Below are 24,605 nucleotides of genomic sequence, written 5' to 3'. Positions count from 1 at the left end.
AATAAAAGTTTCTGTTTGATGCTTAAAAATCTGTGTGTGTGTGTGTGTGTGTGTGTATGTGTGTGTGTGTGTGTGTGTGTGTGTGTGTGTGTAGCAATGAAGGTAAGTAAAGAGGCACCTCGTCACCACCTTTCCTCCGAACAAGGTGAAGGTTCTTATGGAACATTAAGAACATCCTGCGGAGATGTATTCTTTACTGCAGGGCAGGGGTGGGGCTTAACCGGAATGGTCATTTGTCAATCATCCAACCATTCTCCCTCTCATTCATACCTATGGACAATTTGGTCGTCAATGGACCAGGAGAACCTGAGGAAAACTCAAGCAGGAAAACCTGACATTGGGTCAGGGACCTACAAAGTAGAACTGGATGTCAATCACTGTGACGAGACTGCTCTGCTGTCTCCTGCTGGATTGTCCATGAACTACAACTGGAGGATCAGTTCAATGTGACATGAAGATCATGTAGAGCAGGTTCTCTCCATGTTCTCCTTCCTGGGTTCTCTATGTGATCTCTCCGTGGTTCCTGGAAACAGATTAGAAGGTGCAGATCATGGATGAATGAACGAATGCGGATATGAGTCTTAGAAAGCATCTCATCATTGACATACACTCACACAAAGTGTCTGCCTTCATCATTGGATAGTGTGCCAGTGCCTCTTGGTTTCCATGGCTACCAAGGAACCCTGTCACCGTGTGTGTGTGTGTGTGTGTGTGTGTGTGTGTATGTGTGTGTGTGTGTGTGTGTGTGTGTGTGTGTGTATGTGTGTGTGTGTGTGTGTGTGTGTGTGTGTGTGTGTGTGTGTGTGTATTCATCCTATTGTTATTTTTACCCCGAAGAAGGAAAGGTTCTTCTATAAATAGACGTTTTAATTGACTGTCTGAGGTGTGCACAAGGACCAGACACGCATGAGGGCCAGATGTGCATGTGGAGGAAAAAATCACCTTCACTTGGTTCCTTCTGACACATAGTCCAACATGGCAGTGGAACTCTGAACCAGACAGAACAATGGGTTCCCATGGGTTCTATCAACCAGGGTTTCATCCACAGGGACACCATGAAGACAAGCTACGCAGGGAACTCAGTCGATCAGGACATGGAGAACCAGGGCAAGGAAACACGTGAGAACATTTCTGGAACCTCAGGGTCAACTGGGTTCTCCACATGGTCTGCATGGGTTTTCTGCATGGGTTCTCCCTGTTCCTCCCTCAGACCATTGAATCTAAACTGTCCATAGGTGTGAATGAAAGAGTGAATGGCTGGATGATTGACTGCCAACAGTCCAGGTTAAGCCCCACCTCAATGTAATGGATGATAGAGGCAGGTTTGGTATGTGTGTGTGTGTGTGTGTGTGTGTGTGTAAGATCTCATGCAGCTGTCGGTGATGAAGATGCTGCCTCTGTAGCCTGGTTTTCCAGCGTTGCTAAGCAACAGTGTGGGGGGTTGCCCACATGACAACAGTGCCTCAGATCTGTGTGTGTGTGTGTGTGTGTGTGTGTGAGAGAGAGAGAGAGAGAGAGAGAGAGAGAGAGAGAGAGAGAGAGAGAGAGAGAGAGAGAGAGGAACAGCACTGTCTTTCAGAGCAGCAGAAACCTTCTTATGGACTCATGACACGTTCCTTCACCGCCTGCAGGGCCTGGAGCTGCTTCAGGTGGAGAGATCAATGTTTTCAACCTGCTGAAGGAGGAGGTAAACTTTCCTCAGGTGCACTGAGGAACATGAAGATGAACCTTCTCTTGCAGATCTTGGAGTGCTGCGGCTGAAGGAGTAGGCAAACATTCTTCTATAGACCTCCTGTTGAAGGAGGGGGTGAATACTCCTGCAGACATTCTCAAGGAGATGCTGATCCTGATCTCCCCCTAAGACCTTCCCCGAGTAGAAAATGATTTAAGGAGGAGGTCAGCAACCAAAACCATTGACACCTCAGTGGTTCTGTGGTTCTCCTGGTTCTCCAGGGTCCCCTGGTTCTCCTGATTCTCTTCTTCATGGAAGATGACCCATCTCTTATATCGCTCCTTTCAGTTACACTGTTATTCACAGGTGACCTGCCGAGGATAAATCCCGCCCCTCACACAAAGGTAGTGGGGACAAGCTTTGGCCTCTACCCTGTAACAATGCGATAGATAGATAGATAGATAGATAGATAGATAGATAGATAGATAGATAGATAGATAGATAGATAGATAGATAGATAGATAGATAGATGCCCGCCCAGGCCGTTGAGCTATGCACCTCCCCTGACCCCGCCCCCCGTCACTCGGTGGGCGGGGCCTCTCCGTCACGTCTGCTCCCTCCGCTGCTGCAAAGGCTCTCGATGCAGGGGCTGTGCCGCCGTGTGAAGCTACCGATAGTCAGCACGGTTTAACAGAAACATGCGATTCACCCTTCAAAATAAGATTCAGGACGCCTTCCACTGAGAATGAAATCAGCGCGCCTGCGCAAACAAGCGGATGTCCGCAGTACGCTTCGTTGCTCTTAAATCAGAACTAGACTCTGCTGGTGATAATCAGACCAGAGCGGTACCTAGTAAAGACTTTGTTATGAACCGAGGCGAAGGGAAATGAATAATTGTTAAAAAAAAAACAGGCGGAAAAATCAATATTTAATGTTTCCAATTTTCAGTCACCGGTTGCTCCTTTATTGTGAAAGTTCCCACCCGGAAGCGGCTGGCCCTCGGCAGCGCAGCTTGCCGGATGTGTGTGTGTGCGCGCGCGCGCAAGCGCGCGTGTGTGTGAACAGGATGCTGTCAGGCCGAGCGGACACAGCGTCTGGCGGAGAGGCGGCAGTGACATCCTTTGTTTCCCGCCGCACGCACAGGTAAGGACTGCCAATTTGCTTAGCAGTGATGCTAGCTGGCAGGATGCGCCCTTCGCCGCCGACGCGCGGGTTTCGTCCGTTTCCTCCGGCGGGGAGCGCGGCCATTGTTCGCCTGTCACGGCGGCGAGTGGGGGTGGAGGTGTGGAGGTGTGGAGGGCTGAGGGGTGCGCGTGTCTTTGTGCTGCGTGGCGGTGCGGGTCTGCAGCTAGTTTCCAGACGTGTGTGTGTGTGTGTGTGTGTGTGTGTGTGTGTGTGTGTGTGTGTGTGTGTGTGTGTGTGTGTGTGTGTGTGTGTTTGTTTGTGTTTGTGCTCGCGCGCGCCGTTTTCACTGAACTGCGGCGGCGCAAGCGCCCATGCACGCACGCGCGCAGGCAGGGTGGTGTTTGCGTCGCCTGTCGGCGGGCCTCCGGTTGCGGGGGGGCTTCTAATTCTGTCCTCCTGGGCACCTGGACCACCAGGTGGAGGGGGGGGTCTGCTGCTTGCGTGCGTTTGTGTAAGAGAGACCTTGGGTGTCATGGGGTGACAGAGCAATCATTGAGAGTACTGGAACCATCTGATCAATATCCCAGATCCACGGGGTCCAGAACCGCTGGGTTGTCCTCCGATCTGGAGATGATGGGAATGAGCTGCAAGTTCTGGCAGATCTTGTGTTGCCCTCAGGTGCCCACCAGGGATCTGGACATACCTCCATCCGGTTCCTGAATTACCCAGGTTTTGGTTCTGTTCCTGGGGCCGGAACCTGGAGGTCCGTGGCAGGTTTGCCCAAGAACCAGTCAAGCCTGAAGTGTCCCTGAACTCATCATTCCCTCCCTGTCGGTCTTCTCAGGAGGGATCCGAGGGTACCATGTTTCAGTAGCACCTTCTCACTGGTCCACTGATTTCACATGACCCACAGAGATCTCAGCCAGCTGAGAAGCTGCTCATCAGAGACTGTGGATCCAGGAAGTAGATGGCGATTTCTCTTTGGATCGTCTGGAACGTCCTTGCAGGATGGGTTCTACTGCATGGCTTCTACCGGATGGGCTTCTAGTGAGATAGCGTGGTGGAACGTTCTCCCCGCAGGAGAATGTTGGGAGATGAAGGGGCTTAGACCCTGTGTACCCCCAGCCGGTTCTGTTGTAGGATCCATGTTCTTCTGTTCGCTCCTGTGGGAGCAGAAGGTACTCCTTTTCTGAAATCTAAAGGCATCTATGGAATCCTGGTCATATGACGCTCAGCTGAGTCAGACCTTCATGGTTCTGCCCAGGAACCCAGAACCTTCTGTCTCTCTGCGCTCACACCAATGGATCTCATTGGCTCCAGGTCTCCATGACGATGCTATGAGCACCAGACCCAGCAAAAGTGAGTGGGTCAGATGGTTCTGCTACGTTCTCATGGAGAACCAGGTCCAGCTCCTCACCCACAGAGCATTTCAAAATCTGAGTGGGGAAAAGAAGATCTGGGAGGCCAGAAGAGGCAGCTTGGCCTGTCTCTGGTTCTGTTTCTGCTCGTTCTGGTTATGGTGACGGTCTCGCCCCGTCCCTCCTAAATGTGCAGCCAATCATGTTGTGGACAGACCGGGTCAATCCTCTCTGGTTCCTCAGTGGTCATTGGGTCTGACCCGATGATGGACTGGGATCCTTCTGTCTCCCATGTTCTACTTATGCCAGTCTCAGTTCCTCCTGGGTTCGTTGTCATCCTCCTACAGTCCAAAAACTGTTAATTGCCTGGGTTCTATCCATGTTCTCTTACCCAGGTTTTCTCCTCATTCTCCATCTCTATCCCCCAGTCCAAAATCAGCCAGCAGGGTGATTGAAGGTGTGAATGGTTGGATGTCTGTGATTGACATCTGACCTCTCCAGGTTAAACCCTGCCTGCTGCTGTGATTGGCTCTGCTCCCTGTGAGAAAAGTCAAGTGGAGTGATGATGGATGAGTGATGGAACCCCAAAGGTGCCCATCTCGTGGGTGGACGTCAGGTGGGCGGTGGCGGAGCTGCTGCCCCATGTGGTCGCTCAGTGTAACTGCACTCCACATGGCCTCCACCGGGGCCATGTGGAGGAGGCCTCTGACACACACACACACATACTAGGCTGGACAGCAATGTGTGTGTGTGATCAATGTGCTTCTCACGGCTCCACGATCTCATCAGATTTTCCTGTTGACACAACAGTTGGTCAATACTTGTGGGGTCGGCGTGATTCTGTGGATTCAACCCATCCATCTCACATACACATAGACTGAGGTATCCGTCAAATCAAACCAACACAATGAAAGGATGCTACTTGTTTCTTTGTTGTTGTTCAAGGTCCGTTTCCATGCTGACAGATGCAGCAGGATATCATGGCAACATGTTGGGAGTACACAGGAGTACTGCACAGTACTGCCAGATAATAGTACTCCACAAAACTACCAGATGATAGTACTGTGCAATACTATTGTGATAGTACTACACAGTTCTATTACACTATAGTACTGTCCAGTGCTCTTACACAATAAAATTGTGCATTACTGTAGTATCGCAGTATAAAAGCAGTGTTTCAGGTTCCAGGTCATGTGACCAAGTAGTCATGTGACTTCACTGAACTGACAAACACAAAGAGGCGTTGGAGACACAAAGGGCAGATTATAATCTCATCCTGGGGATTATTTTCATGGCTCAGCACATTGTGTGTGTGTGTGTGTGTGTGTGTGTGTGTGTGTGTGTGTGTGTGTGTGTGTGTGTGTGTGTGTGTGTGTGTGTGTGTGGTCTGTAACTGGCGTCCCCCCCAGGATGTGACTGGTCCAGCAGGCATAAGGTGTTTGGGATGTGGTGTTTCAGAGCAGCTCTGGAATAGGTTCAGCACCAGCAGATAGACCCGACTGGGATTAACCTCCCTTGGGTTGGCGAGCGGCCAGCAGGGGGGCACTGGGAGTGGTGGGGGGCATGGATAGCACAAAGCCCATGAGCAGGGTGTTAGCACGGCTGAATGACGGCCCGCTGGGTCAGCAGGACTCTCATACAGGAAGTGGGCGGAGCCTTTCCGTCCCACCAGAGGCAGGTGACGCTCAGGTCCACCTCTGATCTCTGACCCCAACCCCTGACCCCTGCAGGGTTGGCTCTTCCCCCCCCTGGCTGACATAGGGTCCTGTAAGGTATCTTCCCCTGACCAGGATCAGATCTAATCCAGGGGAGGAGCTTGAACTCCACACTCCAGATCAGCATGATCATCATGTGATGGACGTTCATCTGTTCATCCATTCCTTTGTTCATCTCCTCATCCATTCATTCTTGGTCCAATGGCCAATTAAGGCAAAAGGATGGTGTCAGGTTTCAGGTTTGTGTGACAAAACTGCTTTTTTATGTTCTGCAGGTTGTCCTGAAAAAGTTTTACGTCACATTCTGGCACTCTTCTCCTTACAGTATGACTCAGATGGCTCAATCAACTAGCAGCAGTTACCATGTAGGAATGGTCCAGTCCGGTTACAGCTGTTAGCATGTGTGGATGGTTCAGTCTGATCATCTCTGTTAAGATGCACAGGTGGTTTGGTCCACTTTGGTCCATAGAAGTTGTTAGCATGTACCTGAAACAGCAGGGCAACAATTTTGGTTCAGTCTGTTGTTCTTTTGTTCAGCTCCCAGTCCAGCAGAACCTGGAACTGGTTCTCCCTTACTTCAAAGCAAGCGTGTTCCGATGTTCTGGGTTCTGCTCCACCTCCCTGAGACAAGGATTCAAACCTCCCACCACACCTCCAATGGAGAACATAATTTCTGCTGTATATATTCCAGCAGTTGAACCAAGGTGCTCTGCAGAGCATGCGGCTCCATGGCTGTGCATGTCTGCTAGCTGCCAGAAGGCTGGCGGAGCGCTGCCGTCTCCGTGTCTCCTCCAGTGGTCAGGAGGTCAGGAGATGCTATGAGATCTTTAGAAGGTTCTTCACTAAACGGGGCTCTTCGACCTGCAGCTCCCTGCCCAGCCCGCAGGGAGAGCAAGGACCCTGATCACATACACCAGAGAAGAAGCCATCAGAAGGTCAGGTCGCTCCTCGGGACCTGTTGAGAGGAACCAGAACCGGAGAACAGGGTTCCTGCAGATTAAGGAGCTTTCCTGCGGCGATTAAGTGTGTTTTGCGTTTATCGTGGTGATAAACCCATTAGGCCCAGGCTTTAACTTTGCACCTCCAAGGAGCTCTGGGCACTCCACCGCCCACACACAGGTTCTGCAGGAACATTCCACAGTTCCTCAGGCAGGATGCCGGGCATCTAGGTGGCAAGGCAGCCGACCGTTGCCATGGGAGACAATGTGCACTGTGGTCCTGTGCTTCTGCATTCGCCAGGTGGTGAAGTTCTTGCTCTCCATGTGGAACAGCAGAACCTGCTCCTGCGGTGAGTCCTCAGGAGAACCCCGGAGGTCTCTCGGTCGCTGATGTTTAGCTTGTTAGCTTAGGGTATGTTCTATAAAGACCACCTGTGTGTGTGTGTGTGTGTGTGTGTGTGTGGGGGGGGGGGGGGGGGGGGGGGGGGGGGGGTAACTGTTGAACTCCAGAACATTTCAGGTTTTGATTTTGATTTTCCTGGTGTCTCCTGCTTGAGGTTTTGGTCTACAGGAGTCCTGAAACATGTGATCCTTCAAAGAACCCTCATTGCAAATACCTACAGTTTGTCTCCTTCAGGAGGCGTCACAGGAACGTGGTTGTTCTTCCCAGGAAAAATTCCTGGTCCTCCAAGGCTCCTTAGTCTATACCTTGGAGGAGGTCCGTGTTCAGGAATGTAGAACTGTACTGCAGTTTATTCTCGGGGTGGGGGTGGAGGGATGTCATCTGTCATTGCCTCCTGGACGGTCTGCTTCTTAGAGTCCATTTGGTGGTTCCAGCAGACCTTCATGGTGATGTTAGAAAAGATGGACCTCTACCAGCGAGGTCCATCTGAGATGGCCAGGTGGAGAACCGTGAAAGTAACGTCAGTCTCAGGATGAGTTTCATCTCATATTCCATGTGGGATGTTCTACTCAGTTCTCACGTCACACTGTGGACCTGAACTCCAGACTGAGAAAACTAGAACTTCCTCCATATCGAGGTAATCTCAGCAAGCTCCACTCTGGTGAAGGTCAAGGTCTTTCAGGTTTGCTTTGGAGACACCAGGTGGCAAGATGAAGGCTATCAGAGATCATCTCAACCTCTGTATCATCTAGAGACCAAGAAGTTGGGCACCTTCTGATTGCCAGCATTGAGCCCTAGAGTTTCCCTGGACATGACATGGTATTTTCCAGCTCCTCTGCCCCCGGCTGGGCATTGGTCTGTCTTTTGGGTTCACGTGCAGAATGGCTGGTTGTCCTGGTGTCCTGGAGAAAGTCCTCACAGGTACGTGTCAGGAGATCCCTCTAATCCCAGCAGATGGCCGGTCCTCTTAGTCTGCAGATCTAATCTGACAGGATTAGATGCCGACAGCCACAGACTGAATTATTCTGCTGGTTAGCACCCCCGCCCCCGCCTACGATGGTTTGACCCGCCCTCAGTGGAGACACCATCCAAGAGCCACGGTGAAGATCAGGAGGTAGGTGGAGGTTGGCCCTCATCAAGGATGAATGGCTGACAGGGCGGCGCATTCTGGGGTTGTGGGAAAATTCAGCTGTCACATCAAATGGAATGTTCCATTTCTGCTAGGTTAGCAACCAAGGGCTCAACCAAGGGCTTAGCATGAATAGCTTAGCACTGTTGGCTCTGGTGATGTGTCACACTGTTGATACACAGTCCAGGCTGAGTGCAGGTCTGAGGTTTACCTCCTCACCTCCTTCGAGGACAGCAGGTTTCTCTTTAGACCATCACGAACGTCTGAAACCTCCAGGTTGACCTTCTGATTTCCTTGAGGACCTCCTGATGGAGAGGTTGGCGGTTGAATGAATGACAGCTAACCTATGCAGGTCAGGCCCCGCCTCCTGCCCTGGTGGCACCTAGGATTGGCTCCGCCCCCTGTGGTATCTTCTCCAGAACCTTTGGTCACAAGTTTCTTGCTGAAGTGTGAGATGTCCTCCTACGAGGACACCTGGTTCTGAGACACCAAAGAACCTGTGATCAGTAACCATGGTGATGTCACTGCCAGGCAGCAGCTGATGTGACTGGCTGACAGCTCTCAATCACTGCTGATAAGCCTCATCAGCTGTGTGTGTGTGTGTGTGTGTGTGTGTGTGTGTGTGTGTGTGTGTGTGTGTGTGTGTGTGTGTGTGTGTGTGTGTGTGTGTGTGTTTGCTAGAACACATGACTCAGCGCTCTCAGGGACTTTACTGGAAGTATATATACAGGACTGTCTCAGAAAATTTGAATATTGTGATAAAGTTCTTTATCTTCTGTAGTGCAATTAAAAAAAAACAAAAATTACTTTTTCATGATATTCTAATATTTTTAGATAGGACTTATGAGTTTTCTTAATATGTAAGCCATAATCAGCAATATTAAAATAATAAAAGGCTTGCAATATTTCAGTTGATTTGAAATTAATCCAGAATGTATGACATTTTTGTTTTTGTAATTGCATATTAGAAGATAAAGAACTTTATCACAAAATTCTAATTTTCTGAGACAGTCCTGTATGTGTGTGTGTGTGTGTGTGTGTGTGTGTGTGTGTGTATGTCTCGAGGGGGGGGTTCCCTGAGAAGTAAAGGTTCTGGGGTGGAGCCCCTGGCCCTTCCTCCTGGCCCATGGCCCCTCCCCTTGTTCCCTCTGAGGTCATGTTGTGGGCAGCCCAATCATGTCGCCCTGTTTTCTAAGAAGAGACTATCCATCAGATCTGCAGGCAGGAAACATCGGAAGGTTCACATTCTTCTTCTGAAGGGCATCTGATTTGAAGGCTGACTGCTTCGAGCCATCCTGGTTGGTGGGCTTCAGCCTCCATCTTGGTTTCCCTGGGTAGCAGAATCTTCTCAGGAAGTCCGGCTCCTGGTCATGTGACCTAATCTCCATCCAGATAGGTGTGGGCAGGCCTGTCATGCGGCTGCCTGCCCAGCCCAGTGGGTGTGTGTGTGTGTGTGTGTGTGTGTGTGTGTCTGTCTGTGTGTGTGTGTGTGTGTGTGTGAGGGGAGGCTGTGTGAAGGTCAGCATTAAGGCATTAGCGAGTGTGTTGGAGAGAGAACCTGAGGACCTGCAGTGGAAAAACCTGCCCAAAAGAACAACCTGCTGCGCTATCAGATGGAACTGTTGGAAGTCCTGTTGGTTCTCTCCTGCCCTCTGAACCCATGTTCCTGGTTCTGAGTCCTTCAGGTTCCCATGTGATTCACACACACAGACGTTCTCGGTCCAGAACATCCCGAGAACACCGGATGGGATGGGAATTATGGGATACATTTTTTAAATTTCCCTTGTCCGTTTCTGTGTAGATGGTCGAGCTCCCCGACTTAGAAGGCAGTGGGAGAGGTTGTGGTGTAAGGGGCTGGAGGCATCAGGCCAGAACATAGCAGAGGTTATGAGTCTGGGTGGGGGATCAGTGCGGAAGGGGCGGGGCTTCTCCACATCACCTCCCAGGGCTTGGAGCTGATTGGACATCAGTGGTCCTGGAGTGCTGGAGAACCTTGACCAGAACCCATGTTCTCAAACTGGGTTCTCAAGCCAGGTTCCTCAGAGCCTCGTTGTCTGCTCCAGGTGTAGAGCACATTGGAGTGGAGATTTGTGGAACACTGGTTCTAACAAGGTTTCTGCATCTTGTTGCAATGTGGGAACCTTGGAACCAACATGGGTTCTCTATGTTTTCCTGGGTTCTCTCCAAAAACCTACCTACAAAACTGAAAATGGTCTAGAACTTGACAAGAGCCTTTTAGAAGATCCTGGGATGTGACATGATCAGGGTTATAATGATCGTTAGGGAAGGAACATTGAAGGTCCACATGCAGAACAGAGAGAACCCTGCTGGAGGTTCCACACTGGCAGCATCCTGTCCACGGCCCTGTGTTAGTGTGTGTATGTGTGTATGTGTGTATGTGTGTGTGTGTGTGTGTGTGTGTGTGTGTGTGTGTGTGTGTGTGTTCTGAATCTAGCAGGTCAGGAGGCCGGTCCTCCCCACTGGCTGACCGTCTGGACCTGCGTGTGTGTGCATGCGTTCCTCACCTGAGGTTTAACTGTGTGTCTTCCTCTCATTTCATTGACAGCTGTGACACCCACTGACAACCTGCAGTCCCTGGAGGAGAAGGCAGACCCAGCCAGTCCCAGCAGCCAATCAGAGAGCAGTGCCAGGAAAGCCTCTCTCTGGTAAGACACACACACACACACACACACACACACACACACACACACACACAGGCATGACTTCAGCTTATCAGTGGCACTGCCTGAGTGAACACATACAGAATATAGTTGCCTTGGAAACCATGGGATCAGAACCAGGACCTTCAGCAGCGTGGGAAGGTCCTGGTCTCTGGGCCAGGATGAAACCACAATACTGAGTCCACACATAAGAAAAGATTCTTCAGAGGGCCCATGTTCCATGAGTGCGTGAGTGTTTGTGTGCATGCGTGCGTGCTTCAATCTTCCTGATTAACATTCTGCGATTATATTTCTGAGTCCTTCAGCAAACTGGCAGTGACACCACTGGACCCTTAGGCTCTAGAGCCCCACCCCCCACCCTCCCCACACACACACACGTCCTTGGTTCGAGGAGTGTGTGTGTTCCATCTCGGTGAAGAGTCCAAGTCTTATCTTGGAGAACAGTTGCCTGCAGACATCGGAACCAACGTTCTCTCATGACCATCACGTGTCTGCAGAATGTGTGTGTGTGTGTGTGTGTGTGTGTGTGTGTGTGTGTGTGTGTGTGTGTGTGTGTGTGTGTGTGTGTGCGTGTGCGTGTGTGTCACCTCAAGGTTGTAGAGGCTCCTCTGTGCACATGAACATCAGAAATCTCCAACAATATTTGTTGGTGTGTCAGAGAGAGAGAGGAGTGTGAAGGCATGAGATATGTTGTAACCACAAAAGACAGGAGGAGGAATAGGAAGGGAGGAGGATGCAGTCCAGTATTTACTTTGTTCCACAGGAAATAAGCAGGACACGTGTTTCTATGAAATCAGTCCCTGTGTGTGTGTTTGTGTGTAAACCATGCAAATAGACAGACCTATCAATCACTCACACGCCTGTCAGTCATGACCAGCGGCCAATTGCCTGTTCTTCAGGAAGTCAGTGGACTAAGTGGAGGGATCAGGGTGAAGAGAAATTCCTCCTGGAGCCCAGCCCTGGTCCTGGACCTGCTCAGAACCTCCACCCAATCCTAATCCTGTGCGGGATTAACCAGACTCTAATCTCAGCCATTGTTCTGAGAGGGATTTTTAGGTCCTGCCTCTCAGGTGTGTGTGTGTGTGTGTGTGTGTGTGTGTGTGTGTGTGTGTGTGTGTGTGTGTGTGCATGCGTGCGTGCGTGCGTGCGTGCGTGCGTGCTGTAGTCCAGGCTTTAACAAATTGTGCAATTTCCTGTTGTTGTTTACTGTTTGTTTGGAAGTTGGATTTGTATTCATGTGTGTGTGTGTGCGTGTGTTTACCACTCTGCAGGGGTTGGATTTGGAGGACAGATTAGGGAAGATCTCAATCTATCCTGCTCTCACACACACACGCACAGTGGATTATCTACAGTCTTCACTAATCTAGGAATATGGAGCTGCTGATATTGGATATGAAGATCTGAGTTGAGTATCAATCAGGAATATATGGGTTCCACCTCAGTTCCCCCTAGGTCTCACCTCTATCTGCTGACTGACATCCATAGAACGAGCCCAAGAAATAGAGGAACCCACAGGATACAGACCATGTGGTTTGGGGGTTTGGTCAGGAACGTCCTTATCCTTAAAGAGATGTTCCAGACGGGTCCACCAGGGGTTTCTCATGGTCGACCGGCTCCTGGGAGGAGGAGGAGGATGAAGGAATGACCGAATGAACGAGTAAACAGGCCTGGTGTCTCTGTGGACGGACTCACTGGACAGCCCAATGTTCCATGTCCTTCTCAAGAAAGAAGAAATTCAGTGTTCAAATAAAGAGCTCGTGGTACCAACATGAGTACAACTCTGTCAGTACTCCACCTGTCCCTTCCTGTGGTACCACTTAGGTGTTCCGGGGCTGTACATCTAAGGATTTAGTTCTTCTGGGTTGCAGATCTGGCTGATCTGCGTTCCACCAGAACCACTTCATGCCCAGCTTTGGCGCAGATGTCAAATGAGTCAAGATGGTGGATTGTCCGTTAGGCTACGCCCACGGCGCTGCCTGGTCTCCTGGAGTCTATCCAGAGAAGAATCAATGGACGAGGTGTTAGGAACCACTGGTGGTGAGAGGGTGAAGAGGCCAGATGTTGCTGCTGCAGAGGCTGAGAGGAGGCGGGCCAGAGGTTATGTAACAATGAAGAAGCAGCAGCATGACTCAGCAGAATGGAGCATGGGAACATCTCCAGAACCAAACGGCTCTAAAGGAACACCAGACGCTGCTCGTTCCATGAATCAGCAGAAGGTCTAGGAAAGGGTTCTCAGAGCTGCAGAATGTGTCCAGAGGACAACTCTGAGCTGGAAGGTTCTGAGGGGAGCTTTGAGTCACAGTGTCCCCCAGGATCATTTCTTTGGGAACTTCAGACCCCAGGAGTGTAAGTATGCTGAAAACTCTGCGGATGACCAGGCTGTCCCCTGAAGAGCAGAGTGGCTGCTGATGGGGTTCTCCAGGCTTCTCCGAAGTTCTCTGGGGTTCCGTGTTGCAGCTGAACTGCCGGGTGGCAGCCTTTAGAGTAGTCCAGGAGGCCTCTGATGGAACCCCTTCAGACTGATGGAGCCCCCAGTGGAACCTGGAAGGACAAGAAGTAGCTTGTCTCACTTCTTGTGCGGGGGAGAGGTTTGGGGCGTCCAGTGGGTGTCAGTTTGTGTGTGTGTGTGTGTATGCTGCTATTACTGCCATTGTTTCTAGGTGTGTGATGTCACCAGCCGACTTTCACCCCATTGGCTGGCTGTTTTTCAGACCAAGTGGCGAGCCAGCGAGGGAGCGAGAGAAGCAGCTTAAGGCGGAGCCAGAGCAGCAGCTGGAGGCGGAGATTGAGAAATTTCTTGGGGCAGGGCCTGTGAAGCTACTGGGGGTGGCCCTTCATGCTGCTGACGTCCCCTGCACCCCCCCACCCTGAAGACCCTCCTACCCCAGGCCTTCTCTGCCAATGAGTGTGCTGGGGGGGCAGTGAGAGCCCCCCCCATGCAGTAGTTCTCCAGAACCCCCCTGGGGCCCCTCCTCTTTCTAGGCTTCCCCCTTCCAACTGGTGTCTTCATGTGTTGGGGGTCCCCCGCTGCCCCCGCCCTCCGCCGACCCCCCCGCGCCCTCCACCACCACGGCCGCCCCCCCCAGCCGCCTCGTTGCTATGCCGACAGAGACGCTGGCTCCAGACCTGCCAGATAGCAAGGCCGCTGGGCCCGCCTCGGCCTTTGGCTCCGCTGTCCCACTCCGCATCCTCAACAAGGGCCCCGATTACTTCAGGAGACAGGTGGGGTGTGTGCATGTGCGCATCCGTGCTTGCGTGTGTGTGTGTGTTTCTCTCGCAGCTCATTAAGGCTGGAAGCAGAAGGTATTCTGGAGTACTCCCTGAGGTCAGAGGTTGTGAGTTTCTCATTGGACCTCCAATGAGAGGCCGCATGAGAAGTTACCGGCCCAGTCTGTGTGTGTTCCTCCATCTTCTCGTGACATCGGGGGATTGTGTAGCTTAGACCTTCGGGGTAGAGTTGTTGGGTCGCCGTAAGCATGGCTGGCGTGACGGTATCTCTCATTGCAGGTGGAGCCCAACCCCAAGCGCCTGAGTGCGGTGGAGCGGCTGGAAGCGGACAAGGCCAAGTATGTTAAGAGTCAGGAGGTCATCAACGCCAAGCAGGAGCCCATCAAACCCCCGGTCCTGGCTAAGCCCCCCCTGGGCCATGCCCTCCTGGCCAAGAGAGGGCCTGGGATTGGTGCAGGGGGGAACGGTGGCGGGGTTTCTTTCAAGCCGTCCAACAACAACGCCAAGTCAGACACGTGTGCCACCGGCGGTGGCAGCAGCAAGCGGGAGAACCTGAACCTAGAGATCCTGAAGAACCTCCTGAATTCGTCGTCCTCCTCGGGAGCGGCTTCCGAAGGTCTGGGGGGTGGTGCCAAGAGCGCTGTCCTGATGAGGTCCTCCGGGGGGATGGCCAGGAGCTGGACGCCGTCCGGGTAAAGTCTTACTTCCTACAACCTGTCCAACACTTGCACTGGATGGAAGTATTTGGAGATACCTGATGTAGTTGATGTAATACAACATATATAGTTTTACAAACACCAGAGAAGGTTGGTAGCAGATGATGAAAGTAGTGTTTGGAAGTCTGCACAAATACATCAGGACTTCAATACTTTGCTCCTCAGTCAGACGTTCTGCTTCTGATGGAGAAGAACCAAGGAAGCTGGAACTGTTTATCAGTGTGTGTGGATGGGACGCCATGGAATCTGCTCAGCTCTGGGAGAAGATCAGATGCTGCTTGTTCCACATCACAGGACAGGTTCCCCTTCACACACCCAAGATCACACTAACATGGAGTCCATCTCAGACAGGCAAGATGCTCAGGTCCAGAAATGAGAATTGGGTCAACATTCTAGTCTAGACAAACTCTTAAGGTTCCTTAGTCTGGGACCTGGATGTGGATCTTAACTTAGATCTGCTCCGCTATGTGTCAAGTGACAGTTGAAGTTCCTTTGAGTTTTCCAGAAGAACCAACTCACCTGTTTTTTGATTCTTGAAGATACAAGACCCTCCCTCCTGTCCAGGGAAGGACAATGACAGAATCCTGCATGGTACCACCAGTGTCCTGTTCTTTTTAATTCCCAGATTGTCTCAGGTTCTGCAGTTCTCCAGAAGAAACTGCTGCTGTAAAACCTCAGAACCTGACGGAACATTCATCCTGCTTGCTGTTAGCCTAAACACTGAACTGGAAAACATGATTATGTTGAGTGGCTCCTTCAGTCACGACAGCAGTCGTTGCTGCTAACAGTTAGCTGCTGCTGTGGCTGCTCCACGGTTGCAGCTCCTCCGCTCAGTGACACAAACAGCTTCAGAGACCCTCCACGGAGGAGTTGGCTTCAGTTTGAGCCCAAACACATTCATATTGTAAGGTGCAGGTACTGAGTGCAGGAACTGTTTCAGCACAACGCCTCAGCAAAAGCTCTGAGGAGCCCCTTGTCTTGCCTGGACCTTCTGGCCTCCTGCCTGTCGGCATGTTGTCAGTATTAATGCAAGATGCCTGTTTCTTCAGTATTCATGTGAACAGGAGTCTTGTTGGGGGCTTCCACTCCAGAGCAGAGTGTTCATGCTTGAAAGGGCCTCTTCCTCCTTCTCCTCCTGGTCCCTGTCCACTGCTGTCACTGATTGCTTTGTGCAGGGATTGGTTGGATCCTGCACTGCCGGTCCCCTCACCACCCTGCTACTCATCACAGCAGGGGACGTAACTCAGCTCTCTCAGTGCTAGTATATCTTAATACTAATAAGAGCAAGAGGTTTGGGCCAAGATCAGTTCAGGTCCCTCTGAGAACGTTGGCGTGGCAGAAGGACCCCTATTCTACTGTAGAGTAGGTCGTTCTCTGTTCTTGATCCAATTTCCCTGCAGGAGAACAGCACCTCTGAGTTGCCATCTTTATCTGGGCGGGTGACCGCTGTCAGGGAATGAAGCGGGGAAGAGAACCTCCACCTCCCTGAGTCAGTCACCATGGTGAGGAACTGATTCACCTGAACATCGAAGGACTCAGAAGGTTCTAGAGATGGTGGAGCTGATGGTACTGATTTAAAGGACTCAGCAGGTCACAGATATGGTGGAACCTATGGTTCTAAGTTGAAGGACTCAGAAGGTTCCAGAGAGGGTGGAGCTGACGATCCTGAGTTGAAGGAGTCAGCAAGTTCCAGAGATGGTGGCGCTGATGGCCTAATGTCCTCATTTTGCTATTATCTCTCTGAGCTGTTCTCTCCTGTTTCTTCTCCTAGGATGCCTCTGACCTACCGGTCCACAATGGCCCTGAACGAGCCGCCTTCAGACTCCGCCCCCAGCCCAAGCACCTCCCACTCCCTGAGGTCCTTCTCCCATTCCCTGAAGGTCCCACTGGCTGCTGCCGGTGGGCGCCGCAGCCCAGCGCTTGGAGGAAATCTCAATCTGAGCCGGCGTGGGCCTGAGGAGCGAGGCGGAGCAGATCGCCGCCGCTCGCCGCCGCCCCCTCTGCTCACCTCCCACTCGTCCTCAGACCTTCTGCGTCTCTGCAATGGCAAACCCCTGCGCACCGCCCGCTCTGGCAGCTCCTCGGCCCCACCCCTCCCCCCAAAGCCGAACCCTGCCTCCCAGCCCTTCCCTTGCCCGCCTGGCACAACTGGGGACCCCTCGGTGGAGTTGGGCCCGGAGCCAGGCTCCTCTGTGACCCGGCGCTCGTCCCTGCACAGGTCCAAGTCTGACCTGTCGGACCGGTACGCCCGCGCCGGCGCCGATGTGGAACGCTTCTTCAACTACTGCGGCCTGGACCCAGAGGAGCTGGAGGCTGTGGGGCCAGAGAATTTTGCCCGGGCCAACTCCGATATCGTCAGCTTGAACTTCAGGTCTGCCTCAATGATCTCCTCCGACTGCGACCGGTCGCGGAGGTCCTCCTCCGACGGGCTGTCGGACGGGGATGAGGGTGAAGACGAGGACGAGGAGGCCGGGGAGCGGGTTCCTTACGGCATATCGGCCGTGGAGAGGAATGCCAGGGTCATCAAGTGGCTGTACAGCATCAAGCAGGCCAGAGAGACGCAGAAGGTCTCCCACGTGTAGAAAGGACCTCCGATTCCAGAAGGACAGGTTCCTTTGCGAAGAGGATTGTAGGAAAGGATTCAGCTGAAGTTGGGCTCGGCTTTCGGAAAGGACGGGAGTAGAGAACATGGGGGTTCTGAGGAGACTGTGCAATAGGAACTAAAGCAAAATGCACAACAGCCATCCAAGGACCTGGTCACATTAGCTGACCTTCCATCGCCATGGATACCAGACCTCGCCCCCAGACGACACCCTGAATTTTGATTCCTCCCTCTGACGACCATCCAATTCTGACGGCCCTTTATTTCCCATTAGCATGAAGTCATCAGGTCAAATTAGCGGGAGCTAGCTAGTGGATAACAGCTAGTTCCTCCCCCTCCCCAGGGGTTAATGTGCTTTCTCTGGGCTTCTTCAGAATCTGTGTGCCACCAGAACGTCCTCTGGGCGGAAGGTCTTCACCGTGTCAGCATCTTAGGATCCAAATCAAGAGGTTCAGAACTCTGTCAAGCTCTGGGATGTCGGAGATATTCTCGACCTCAGCCAGGTTCTCCACCTGCGTCTCTCCGAGGTTTGTCTTTAGAGACGTGTGTGTGAGATAAGCTAAATGTAGCCTCAGCCATTCGACCCCCTGGCCCTCCTCAGCAGGGGAACCTACGGTGGCCTGCAGGACCTTCAGGTATGATCCTTCTCATTTGGGTTCTCTAACTTCTCACCACACAAAGTTCTCCGCCTGCACCAGCAACCGGCTCTCCTTATCAGAAACATTAAGAGCCCTAGGGATCTGCACTGCTTCAGATGCTTTAGATGCCTCCTGCAGTTGTCTGGTTCTGGGCAGAGAAGCAAAGGGCTCATGCTGACAAGGACGGGAAGGTCCATGACCCAACCTGCCAGCAGGGCCTGTGATTGGCTGCTCCGGACCAAAGCCATCGATCAGGTCAGAAAGACTTGTGGCCTCCATGGGGAACCCCGATTATTCTCTGTGGCTCCCTGCTAGAATAGCTTTAGCTATGGTGGACTAAAGGTGGACTAACGAGGGCTGAAGGGTGGTGACCCAGGGTGGTTCACCCCTGCTCATCCAGCACATCTGGACAAAGGTGAACATCTGGTACCGGTTCAGTCTCCAAAGAGACCAGTCGTCACCTTGGTGACGTTTATCAGTATTTTCAAGGGTCCTCTCGGGTTCTCAGATCTCTTGAGAAGGTTCTGTGGTAGATCCTTGATCTTCATTGTGGAAAGGGCCCCTCTCGAGGACAAAGATGAATATGACCTCGGGGAAGGTCTGATCTGCGATGAAGAGCTGTGGACCAGCACCATATTGGAACCCAAGAAGAGCACCAGAACACCTCTGCTCTACAGCAGTGCGTCCAGGTGTTTTTCCAACTCAAGTTTCTGATGTTCTGGATCAGAAAGCGTGGGGCTAAACCCATTTGAATGCAAGGAAGCGATAACCCACGTCTAGGGGGAAGCCAGCGCCTCACCCCAGGTGGACCTTTGCAGAACGTTACACTTCCATCGAGACCTTTACGGCAACACACTCCATGAAGCTGCTCTGAGGGATCTACTGAAGTAGAACGTTTGGGCTAGCAATTAGGTGGTGGCATGTTTCCTGGATGTTCTTTGCTTTTAGAGCAACTAAGAAGCTGCCTCCTGGATGGCGCTAACGCTAGCATCAACCAGCACCAGCAGAACCCTGAGCAGTCCACAGTCGTTCTGTGACCTCAAGGCCTCGTTTCCAGCAGCAGGACTAGAAGAACCAGCCTGAGGAGCCAGGATCTGTCAGAACGTCGCTGTCATCTCTGGATCTGGAGGTGTCAGTTGTCATCTGAAGTTCAGGGACATCCATGCTCAGAACAATTCGCTCAGTGTTCTGATGGAACGGTTCTTCTGTTGCGACAAACCTGACCACCAGATGGACCAGGATCCAGAGGGTTCAAGTCCCAACAGTTCTCTGCTCTGGAATTGCTTCTCTATCAGCTGATATGGAGAACTAACATTCAGGAACGAACAGAATGGGGGCGTCCTCCTTAGGAGATCCATCCTGAGTCAGCACCCCCCAGGGGAGATGGCTCCACCCACGTTGGACCGATGCTTCATATTCCACCTGATGAAAACTTAGCGAAACCAAGGAGGCGGTCAGCAGATGTTAACTTGCCAATGTAAGCTCACAGAGGCAATATTTGGTGTTTGTGGGGCCTCTTGTGGTCCTGCGGGTGTGGTGGCTCTGCCCCCAAACCAGTTGGACCAGAAATGCTGTTTCCTTCTATGCAACTGAACCTTGAGCAGGTTCTTTCCTAGTCAGATGTTCCTGAGGTTCCACACCTGCAGGTCACAAGACACATCAAGAGGAATGCCTCACTGGTCTCCATGGTAACAGCTTGATCTGTTGCCATGATCTCATGGTTTTAGATTGCCCCCTCAGGATGTTCTCTGGTAGTTTTGCAAAAAAACATTCTGCTGTGTTGGTTCTCCACATTCTCGACTCTGACAGACAATTCTCCTGCAGTTCTCCGATTCTCCTCTCAATGTGTAAATGCTGTAAGAAACAAGTGTAAATATCTGGTTGGAGAGGCCACCTATGCCGTTATGGCGACATGTTGGCTCCTGTCCTTGTGTTCCCACTGTGTTGCCATATTGACAACAATGCTGGATTCCTGTCCTGGATGTGCATCATCATAGCGATGAACACCTATTGGGCACCTGTCCCCTGTGTGTTGTCATGGTGACATGCTGGATTCCTGTCCCCGGATGTGCGTCGTCATGACGACAGCAGTTCCCGGTTTAGTGCCGTGTCTTTGACGTGGAAAAAAATAGTTTTGCTTGAAGAAAAAAAACTTGTCTGTTTGATTCTTTTGCATCGTTTCAATAAAACACTTCTGCCAACATGTGAGTGAGAGACACGTGCACACCAGTCACTTACTGACTCAGCTTTATCTTCGAATCCTTAAATAACCAAGCCTGATGTTTCTGCATGATGCTGAAGTCCAGGCCTTTCCAGGAGGTTCCAGCAGGCAGAAGGTGGACCAGGCCTCCTGTCAAAGATGGGAAGCCCATCTTCAATTCTATCTGCAAACTTGCACACTGAAGAACCATGCATATGTGCCACCAGTCAGGGTGCAGATATTGCAAGACAGAGAACTCAGAACTCCAGAGTACAAGAAACTCCTACTCAGGTGATATTCTATCATTCTGGAGAACATTCAGTGACCAGAGTGGTGCAGAGGTCAGACACACTAATTAATTAATTCACTCACTGTGTTTAAGAGAAGCTCCGGACCTTCAACCTGATGGACTTGTGAGGCTAAGATTTTCTTCTTCCATCTTTATTATCAGAATAAATTCATCAAAACACAAACAAACAGGGTGGATTGATCAGCACCATCACAGGACGGGCGGGGGCTGCTGGGTTAGCAGGATGCCGAAGCGTTTCTTGACAATGACTCTGTGACGGGAGAACTTGTCGTCTGGGGAGAAACGGGCTGGGTGGGCGGAGCTTGTGGGCTGGCCATTGGGCGCCACCTTCTGTGGGGGGTAGAAGTCAGCAGGACAGGTTAATCGTGGGATACTGGTGGACATGTCTCTGAACAGCTTGACAAATTCATTCTTTGTTGCTGAATTTCTATTTGACTATACACCAAGTACTTCAAAGCATTCACCTCCAACAACAAACAGTTCAGTAACTAGGATAAAACTGGTCAATGAATGTATTACCATACTCTTGCGATTGTCTGCCAATCCAATTAATACTTATTTTACTTCAGTTCGTATTATTACTTGGAAATTCAATTGCACTTTACTAAGATAAACGAAACGTAAAAAAATTCCAACTTCCATAAAAACTAAACTTTCCGCCATCTTGACACCTAACTGCAGGCGGCGTTAGAGGAGCGGCCATCCTCCATCCCTACCTTCAGCGTGTAGATTCGGTCTCCGTTCTCGTCCAAGTGGAACTGCAGGAACATCTCGGCGTCTCCTTGGACACAAAACACCTCCTTTGCGCTCTCTCTCCCTGCTCCACGTGCGACGAAGACGGCTCCAAAAAGGAAGACGCGTAAAGCGGATATCCGGGCTTTAAACAGGAAGTGACGCGCTGAGTCATCTGGGAGATGTAGTTCTGAGCTGCCGAGAGAGGCTCTGCTCGGTGATAGGTCGACCCAGGAGCTTACGCGATCGGAAGTCACGTGATCACACGACCAGGAAGTGGAGACGAGCTTGGCTAAGCCGAAGCGAGCACAGGCAAGAGCGTTCGATATTGCCTCCGCTGAATTCTCGCGATATTTAAGTTCCGACGCCGTCCGCGGGTCGGACCGTCAGCGTACCCTGGCACCAGAAGTGCGGCTCGTAGGGGGAAACGTCTGGAACCCGCCGCGTTTGTTTATCAGTGTTAGGTGGAGACAGCGCTTCTGTCCGCGGTGTCCCAGGACGCCCTACGAGGAATCCAGGGTTGTTCTCGTGTTCATCTGATCTCCATCTACCCAAGTGCCTCCTCTCCAGTGAGATCAGGACCTTCAGGAGACATGCTCCTCAGCGAGGAGGACTTCCACCACTGCCGCCGGCTCCTCCTGAGGAGCTCCAGTCTGCTGGGAGATGGCTGGAGCTGGGAGTCCGTCCAGGTTAGAGGTCACAGCCACTCTGGGGCCAAAGGTCATCAAGCCGCTCACCTGGCCCTGTGCTCCTCTGCAGGAGGAGGGCTTCCTGAGGAAGACCATCATCAGGGATGCCTGTTGGACACAGGGGAGTGACGGACCAGGGTCAGATCTGGAGTCCAGGGGCTGGGACCTTCATCAGCTGGAGGGGGTGAGAGCTAAACAAGGACCTACTTTACTTTTCTCCAAGCTTTGGTTTCCTGGGGGCATCGTGGTGCAGGAGTTAGCGCAATCATCTTTGGAACTGAACATTCCTGGTTCAATTCGTGACTCCTCCTAGTGTGTCGGAACAAGACGCTCAACCCCTGGTGCTGGTGGATGGCAGCCTACTGCTCATGGTTCATCCATGATGGGTTAACTACAGAGAACGAATTTCCCCACAGGGATTGATAAAGCATAAATTATTTATTTTATTTATCAAATATCTCAGACCATCAGCTGGAGAGATACCCTCCTCAGTCTTTATGGAAGTAGAATCATGAAGGTCCTTGTCCTCCTCTTCACTGGCCGGTCTTCTGCACAGGATGTTGCTGAGCCGTCCATCTTCCTGGATGACGTGGATGAAGAAAGTGGAAATGAGGAGGTGTCCTCTGACACCACCCGTCTGATGCTGCAGGTGGAATACCACATCCTGTTCTCCTGCAGCTACGGAGCCCCAGTGCTCTTCTTCAGGGCCTTCACTCTGGGTGAGTCCAATCTTCTTCATCTAGCCATCAAAGACCAGCACTATCTGAGATGTTTGACAGGCTGAAGGTCAGGATTTTTGACAAGCTGAAGGTCAAGATGTTTGACAGCCTGGGGAGTCTATGAGTTTGACAGACTGAAGGGTCAGATGTTAACCTGCTGTGCTCCTGCTATTCATGTCACTGATGTTCCTTTAAATCTGTGGAGGAACCAGACCTCCACCCTCCAAACTCCCCTGAGAAAACAGCCAGAGAGCGTTCTACTTGTCACCATGACAACAGCAGGAGGTCATCCTCCTGACCCCTGTCTCCATGAAGATGTTCTTGCTCAATCTCAAACCTGATTCAGTTTTCTGAGAGGTGTCTGTGGAACCAGGATCTGCCTCTGACTTGCGAGCACCGGGTGCCTCATGCTGGTCACTTCCTGCCAACAGGGGGTCGGAGCCTGTCTCTGGAGGAGGTGTGGAGATCCGTCCATCCTGCGTTCAGACTGAGACTCCACAGTAGTCCCTTGGACACCATCAGCCAGCAGGTACCTCCAACTACTGGGATCTTAGAGCTTCTCCTGCTTCTGCTGGCCCTCATCTGAGGTGTGTTTGTTTGTGTGTGTGTGTGTGTGTGTGTGGGTGTGTGTGTGGGTGTGTGTGTGTCAGGAGCACCCCCTTCTGGGTCAGCCCTTCTTCATGGTCCACCCCTGTAGAACGGCAGAGTTCCTGAGGCCAGTGCTCCAGGAGGCCCAGCAGGAGCACAGGTGGGTTCCTCAGCTCACAGAGAACACTTGACCAGCAAAGGTCCCTCTTTGGGGAAGAAGTCACCAATCAGCGTCTCAGGTGTGTGTGTGTGTGTGTGTGTGTGTGTGTGTGTGTGTGTGTGTGTGTGTGTGTGTGTGTGTGTGTGTGTGTGTGTGTGTGTGCGCGTGTGTGTGTGTGTGTGCGCACAGGCCGGTGAACCTCCTGCTGACCTGGCTCAGCGTGGTTGGACCTCTGGTGGGCCTGGATGTTCCTCTGCAGTACTGGCTCCTGCAGCTAGAATCAGCTGATGCAAAGGAGCCGACTGACCTTCCTCCTGCAGGAGGTCTGATGGAAGCTGGACCAAACCACGTGGGGCCAGACCCAGGGGTCTAACGGAGACGCCTCCTCATCCAGCCAGCAGTCAGGATGGGTTCCCAGCGTCCCAGAAGACAGACCAGAAGACACCCTGGACCACCAACTTCTGTCTGGTCTGTCTGTTTCTCCTGTCTGGATTGGACTCTACTACCTGTTTGGGCTGTTCCCCCTGTATGCACTGCACTGCAGCTCAGGTAGAAGTAGCGGTACTGGAGATGTGGTCCCAGGACTGGTGTCTTGGGTTCTGCAGCATCTGTTCCTCTGAGGTTTATCTAATTTCTCTCCAATGTGCTCCAAAAGATTCTGTAATCGGTGCTTTTGGTTCTTCAGTAGATGACATCATGGAGAACCTTTGAAAACACAACATGTGGTTCTTGTTCTGAAAACCATGGTTTTTAGTCGTTTGTAACAGGTTCTTCAGACATTCTTTAGAAGCTCTCCAAAGGTTCTCCGGAATCTGGTCCATGCTGGGGTTTCAGATGACGAACCTGAACAATCCCTGGGATTAGTCCAGGTTCCTCTTGGTTCTCCTGCCTGTTTACAGTCTGTCCACTGGGGGGTGCTGTAGAACCACAACAGAGCACTACAGCCCTGCAGTGTGTGTGTGTGTGTGTGTGTGTGTGTGTGTGTGTGTGTGTGTGTGTGTG

The 24,605-nt window shown here is 51.7% G+C and overlaps 3 protein-coding genes across 6 annotated transcripts; 2 read left to right on the top strand and 1 right to left on the bottom strand.

The window, feature by feature from the left end:
• The first annotated feature begins 2,689 nt into the window (after positions 1 to 2,689).
• fam110b (family with sequence similarity 110 member B) lies at positions 2,690 to 20,415 on the top strand. 3 transcript variants are annotated; one of them, XM_086153416.1, is made up of 6 exons: positions 2,690 to 2,815; positions 10,907 to 11,006; positions 11,921 to 12,091; positions 13,733 to 14,243; positions 14,529 to 14,941; positions 16,737 to 20,415. In XM_086153416.1, exons 4-6 carry the CDS (start codon positions 14,121 to 14,123, stop codon positions 17,545 to 17,547), a joined length of 1,347 nt encoding a protein of 448 aa, XP_086009542.1. In that variant the 5' UTR covers positions 2,690 to 2,815; positions 10,907 to 11,006; positions 11,921 to 12,091; positions 13,733 to 14,120; the 3' UTR covers positions 17,548 to 20,415. The 3 variants fall into 3 exon arrangements, with proteins under 3 accessions (XP_086009542.1, XP_086009541.1, XP_086009543.1); XM_086153415.1 differs by lacking the exon at positions 11,921 to 12,091; XM_086153417.1 differs by lacking the exons at positions 2,690 to 2,815; positions 10,907 to 11,006; positions 11,921 to 12,091 and adding an exon at positions 12,098 to 12,425.
• A 415-nt stretch (positions 20,416 to 20,830) lies between these two features.
• Positions 20,831 to 21,599, bottom strand: nop10 (NOP10 ribonucleoprotein homolog (yeast)). Its single transcript, XM_086153421.1, has 2 exons — positions 21,432 to 21,599; positions 20,831 to 21,045 (listed from the first exon to the last, which is right to left on the bottom strand). The coding sequence occupies exons 1-2, from the start codon at positions 21,483 to 21,485 to the stop codon at positions 20,905 to 20,907; spliced, it is 195 nt and encodes a 64-aa protein (XP_086009547.1). The 5' UTR covers positions 21,486 to 21,599; the 3' UTR covers positions 20,831 to 20,904.
• Positions 21,600 to 21,726: 127 nt separating this feature from the next.
• Positions 21,727 to 24,344, top strand: atg10 (ATG10 autophagy related 10 homolog (S. cerevisiae)). Of its 2 annotated transcripts, XM_086153419.1 has the most exons (6): positions 21,729 to 22,136; positions 22,207 to 22,320; positions 22,693 to 22,855; positions 23,287 to 23,384; positions 23,506 to 23,603; positions 23,793 to 24,344. In XM_086153419.1, exons 1-6 carry the CDS (start codon positions 22,041 to 22,043, stop codon positions 23,974 to 23,976), a joined length of 753 nt encoding a protein of 250 aa, XP_086009545.1. In that variant the 5' UTR covers positions 21,729 to 22,040; the 3' UTR covers positions 23,977 to 24,344. The 2 variants fall into 2 exon arrangements, with proteins under 2 accessions (XP_086009546.1, XP_086009545.1); XM_086153420.1 differs by having other exon boundaries at positions 21,727 to 22,320; positions 23,823 to 24,344.
• The last annotated feature ends 261 nt before the right edge of the window (positions 24,345 to 24,605 follow it).

Source organism: Fistularia commersonii, chromosome 10, assembly GCF_037954325.1.
Source record: "Fistularia commersonii isolate RoL2024-O1a breed Wild chromosome 10, RoL_Fcom_v1.0, whole genome shotgun sequence".
Lineage (NCBI taxonomy): Eukaryota > Metazoa > Chordata > Actinopteri > Syngnathiformes > Fistulariidae > Fistularia > Fistularia commersonii.
Note: the sequence above shows the minus strand (reverse complement) of the source record. Positions and strands in the feature narration are given on the sequence as shown.

Excerpts from the sequence above, each read along its gene's own strand:
- fam110b (XM_086153415.1), top strand. The coding sequence starts at position 14,121 with ATGCCGACAGAGACGCTGGCTCCAGACCTGCCAGATAGCAAGGCCGCT. Across the intron at positions 14,244-14,528 it reads CCGATTACTTCAGGAGACAG|GTGGAGCCCAACCCCAAGCG; the intron begins GTGGGGTGTGTG and ends CTCTCATTGCAG. Across the intron at positions 14,942-16,736 it reads AGGAGCTGGACGCCGTCCGG|GATGCCTCTGACCTACCGGT; the intron begins GTAAAGTCTTAC and ends TTCTTCTCCTAG.
- nop10 (XM_086153421.1), bottom strand. The coding sequence starts at position 21,485 with ATGTTCCTGCAGTTCCACTTGGACGAGAACGGAGACCGAATCTACACG. Across the intron at positions 21,046-21,431 it reads ACCGAATCTACACGCTGAAG|AAGGTGGCGCCCAATGGCCA; the intron begins GTAGGGATGGAG and ends TACCCCCCACAG.
- atg10 (XM_086153419.1), top strand. The coding sequence starts at position 22,041 with ATGCTCCTCAGCGAGGAGGACTTCCACCACTGCCGCCGGCTCCTCCTG. Across the intron at positions 22,321-22,692 it reads ACCTTCATCAGCTGGAGGGG|GATGTTGCTGAGCCGTCCAT; the intron begins GTGAGAGCTAAA and ends TCTTCTGCACAG. Across the intron at positions 23,604-23,792 it reads GAGGCCCAGCAGGAGCACAG|GCCGGTGAACCTCCTGCTGA; the intron begins GTGGGTTCCTCA and ends GTGTGCGCACAG.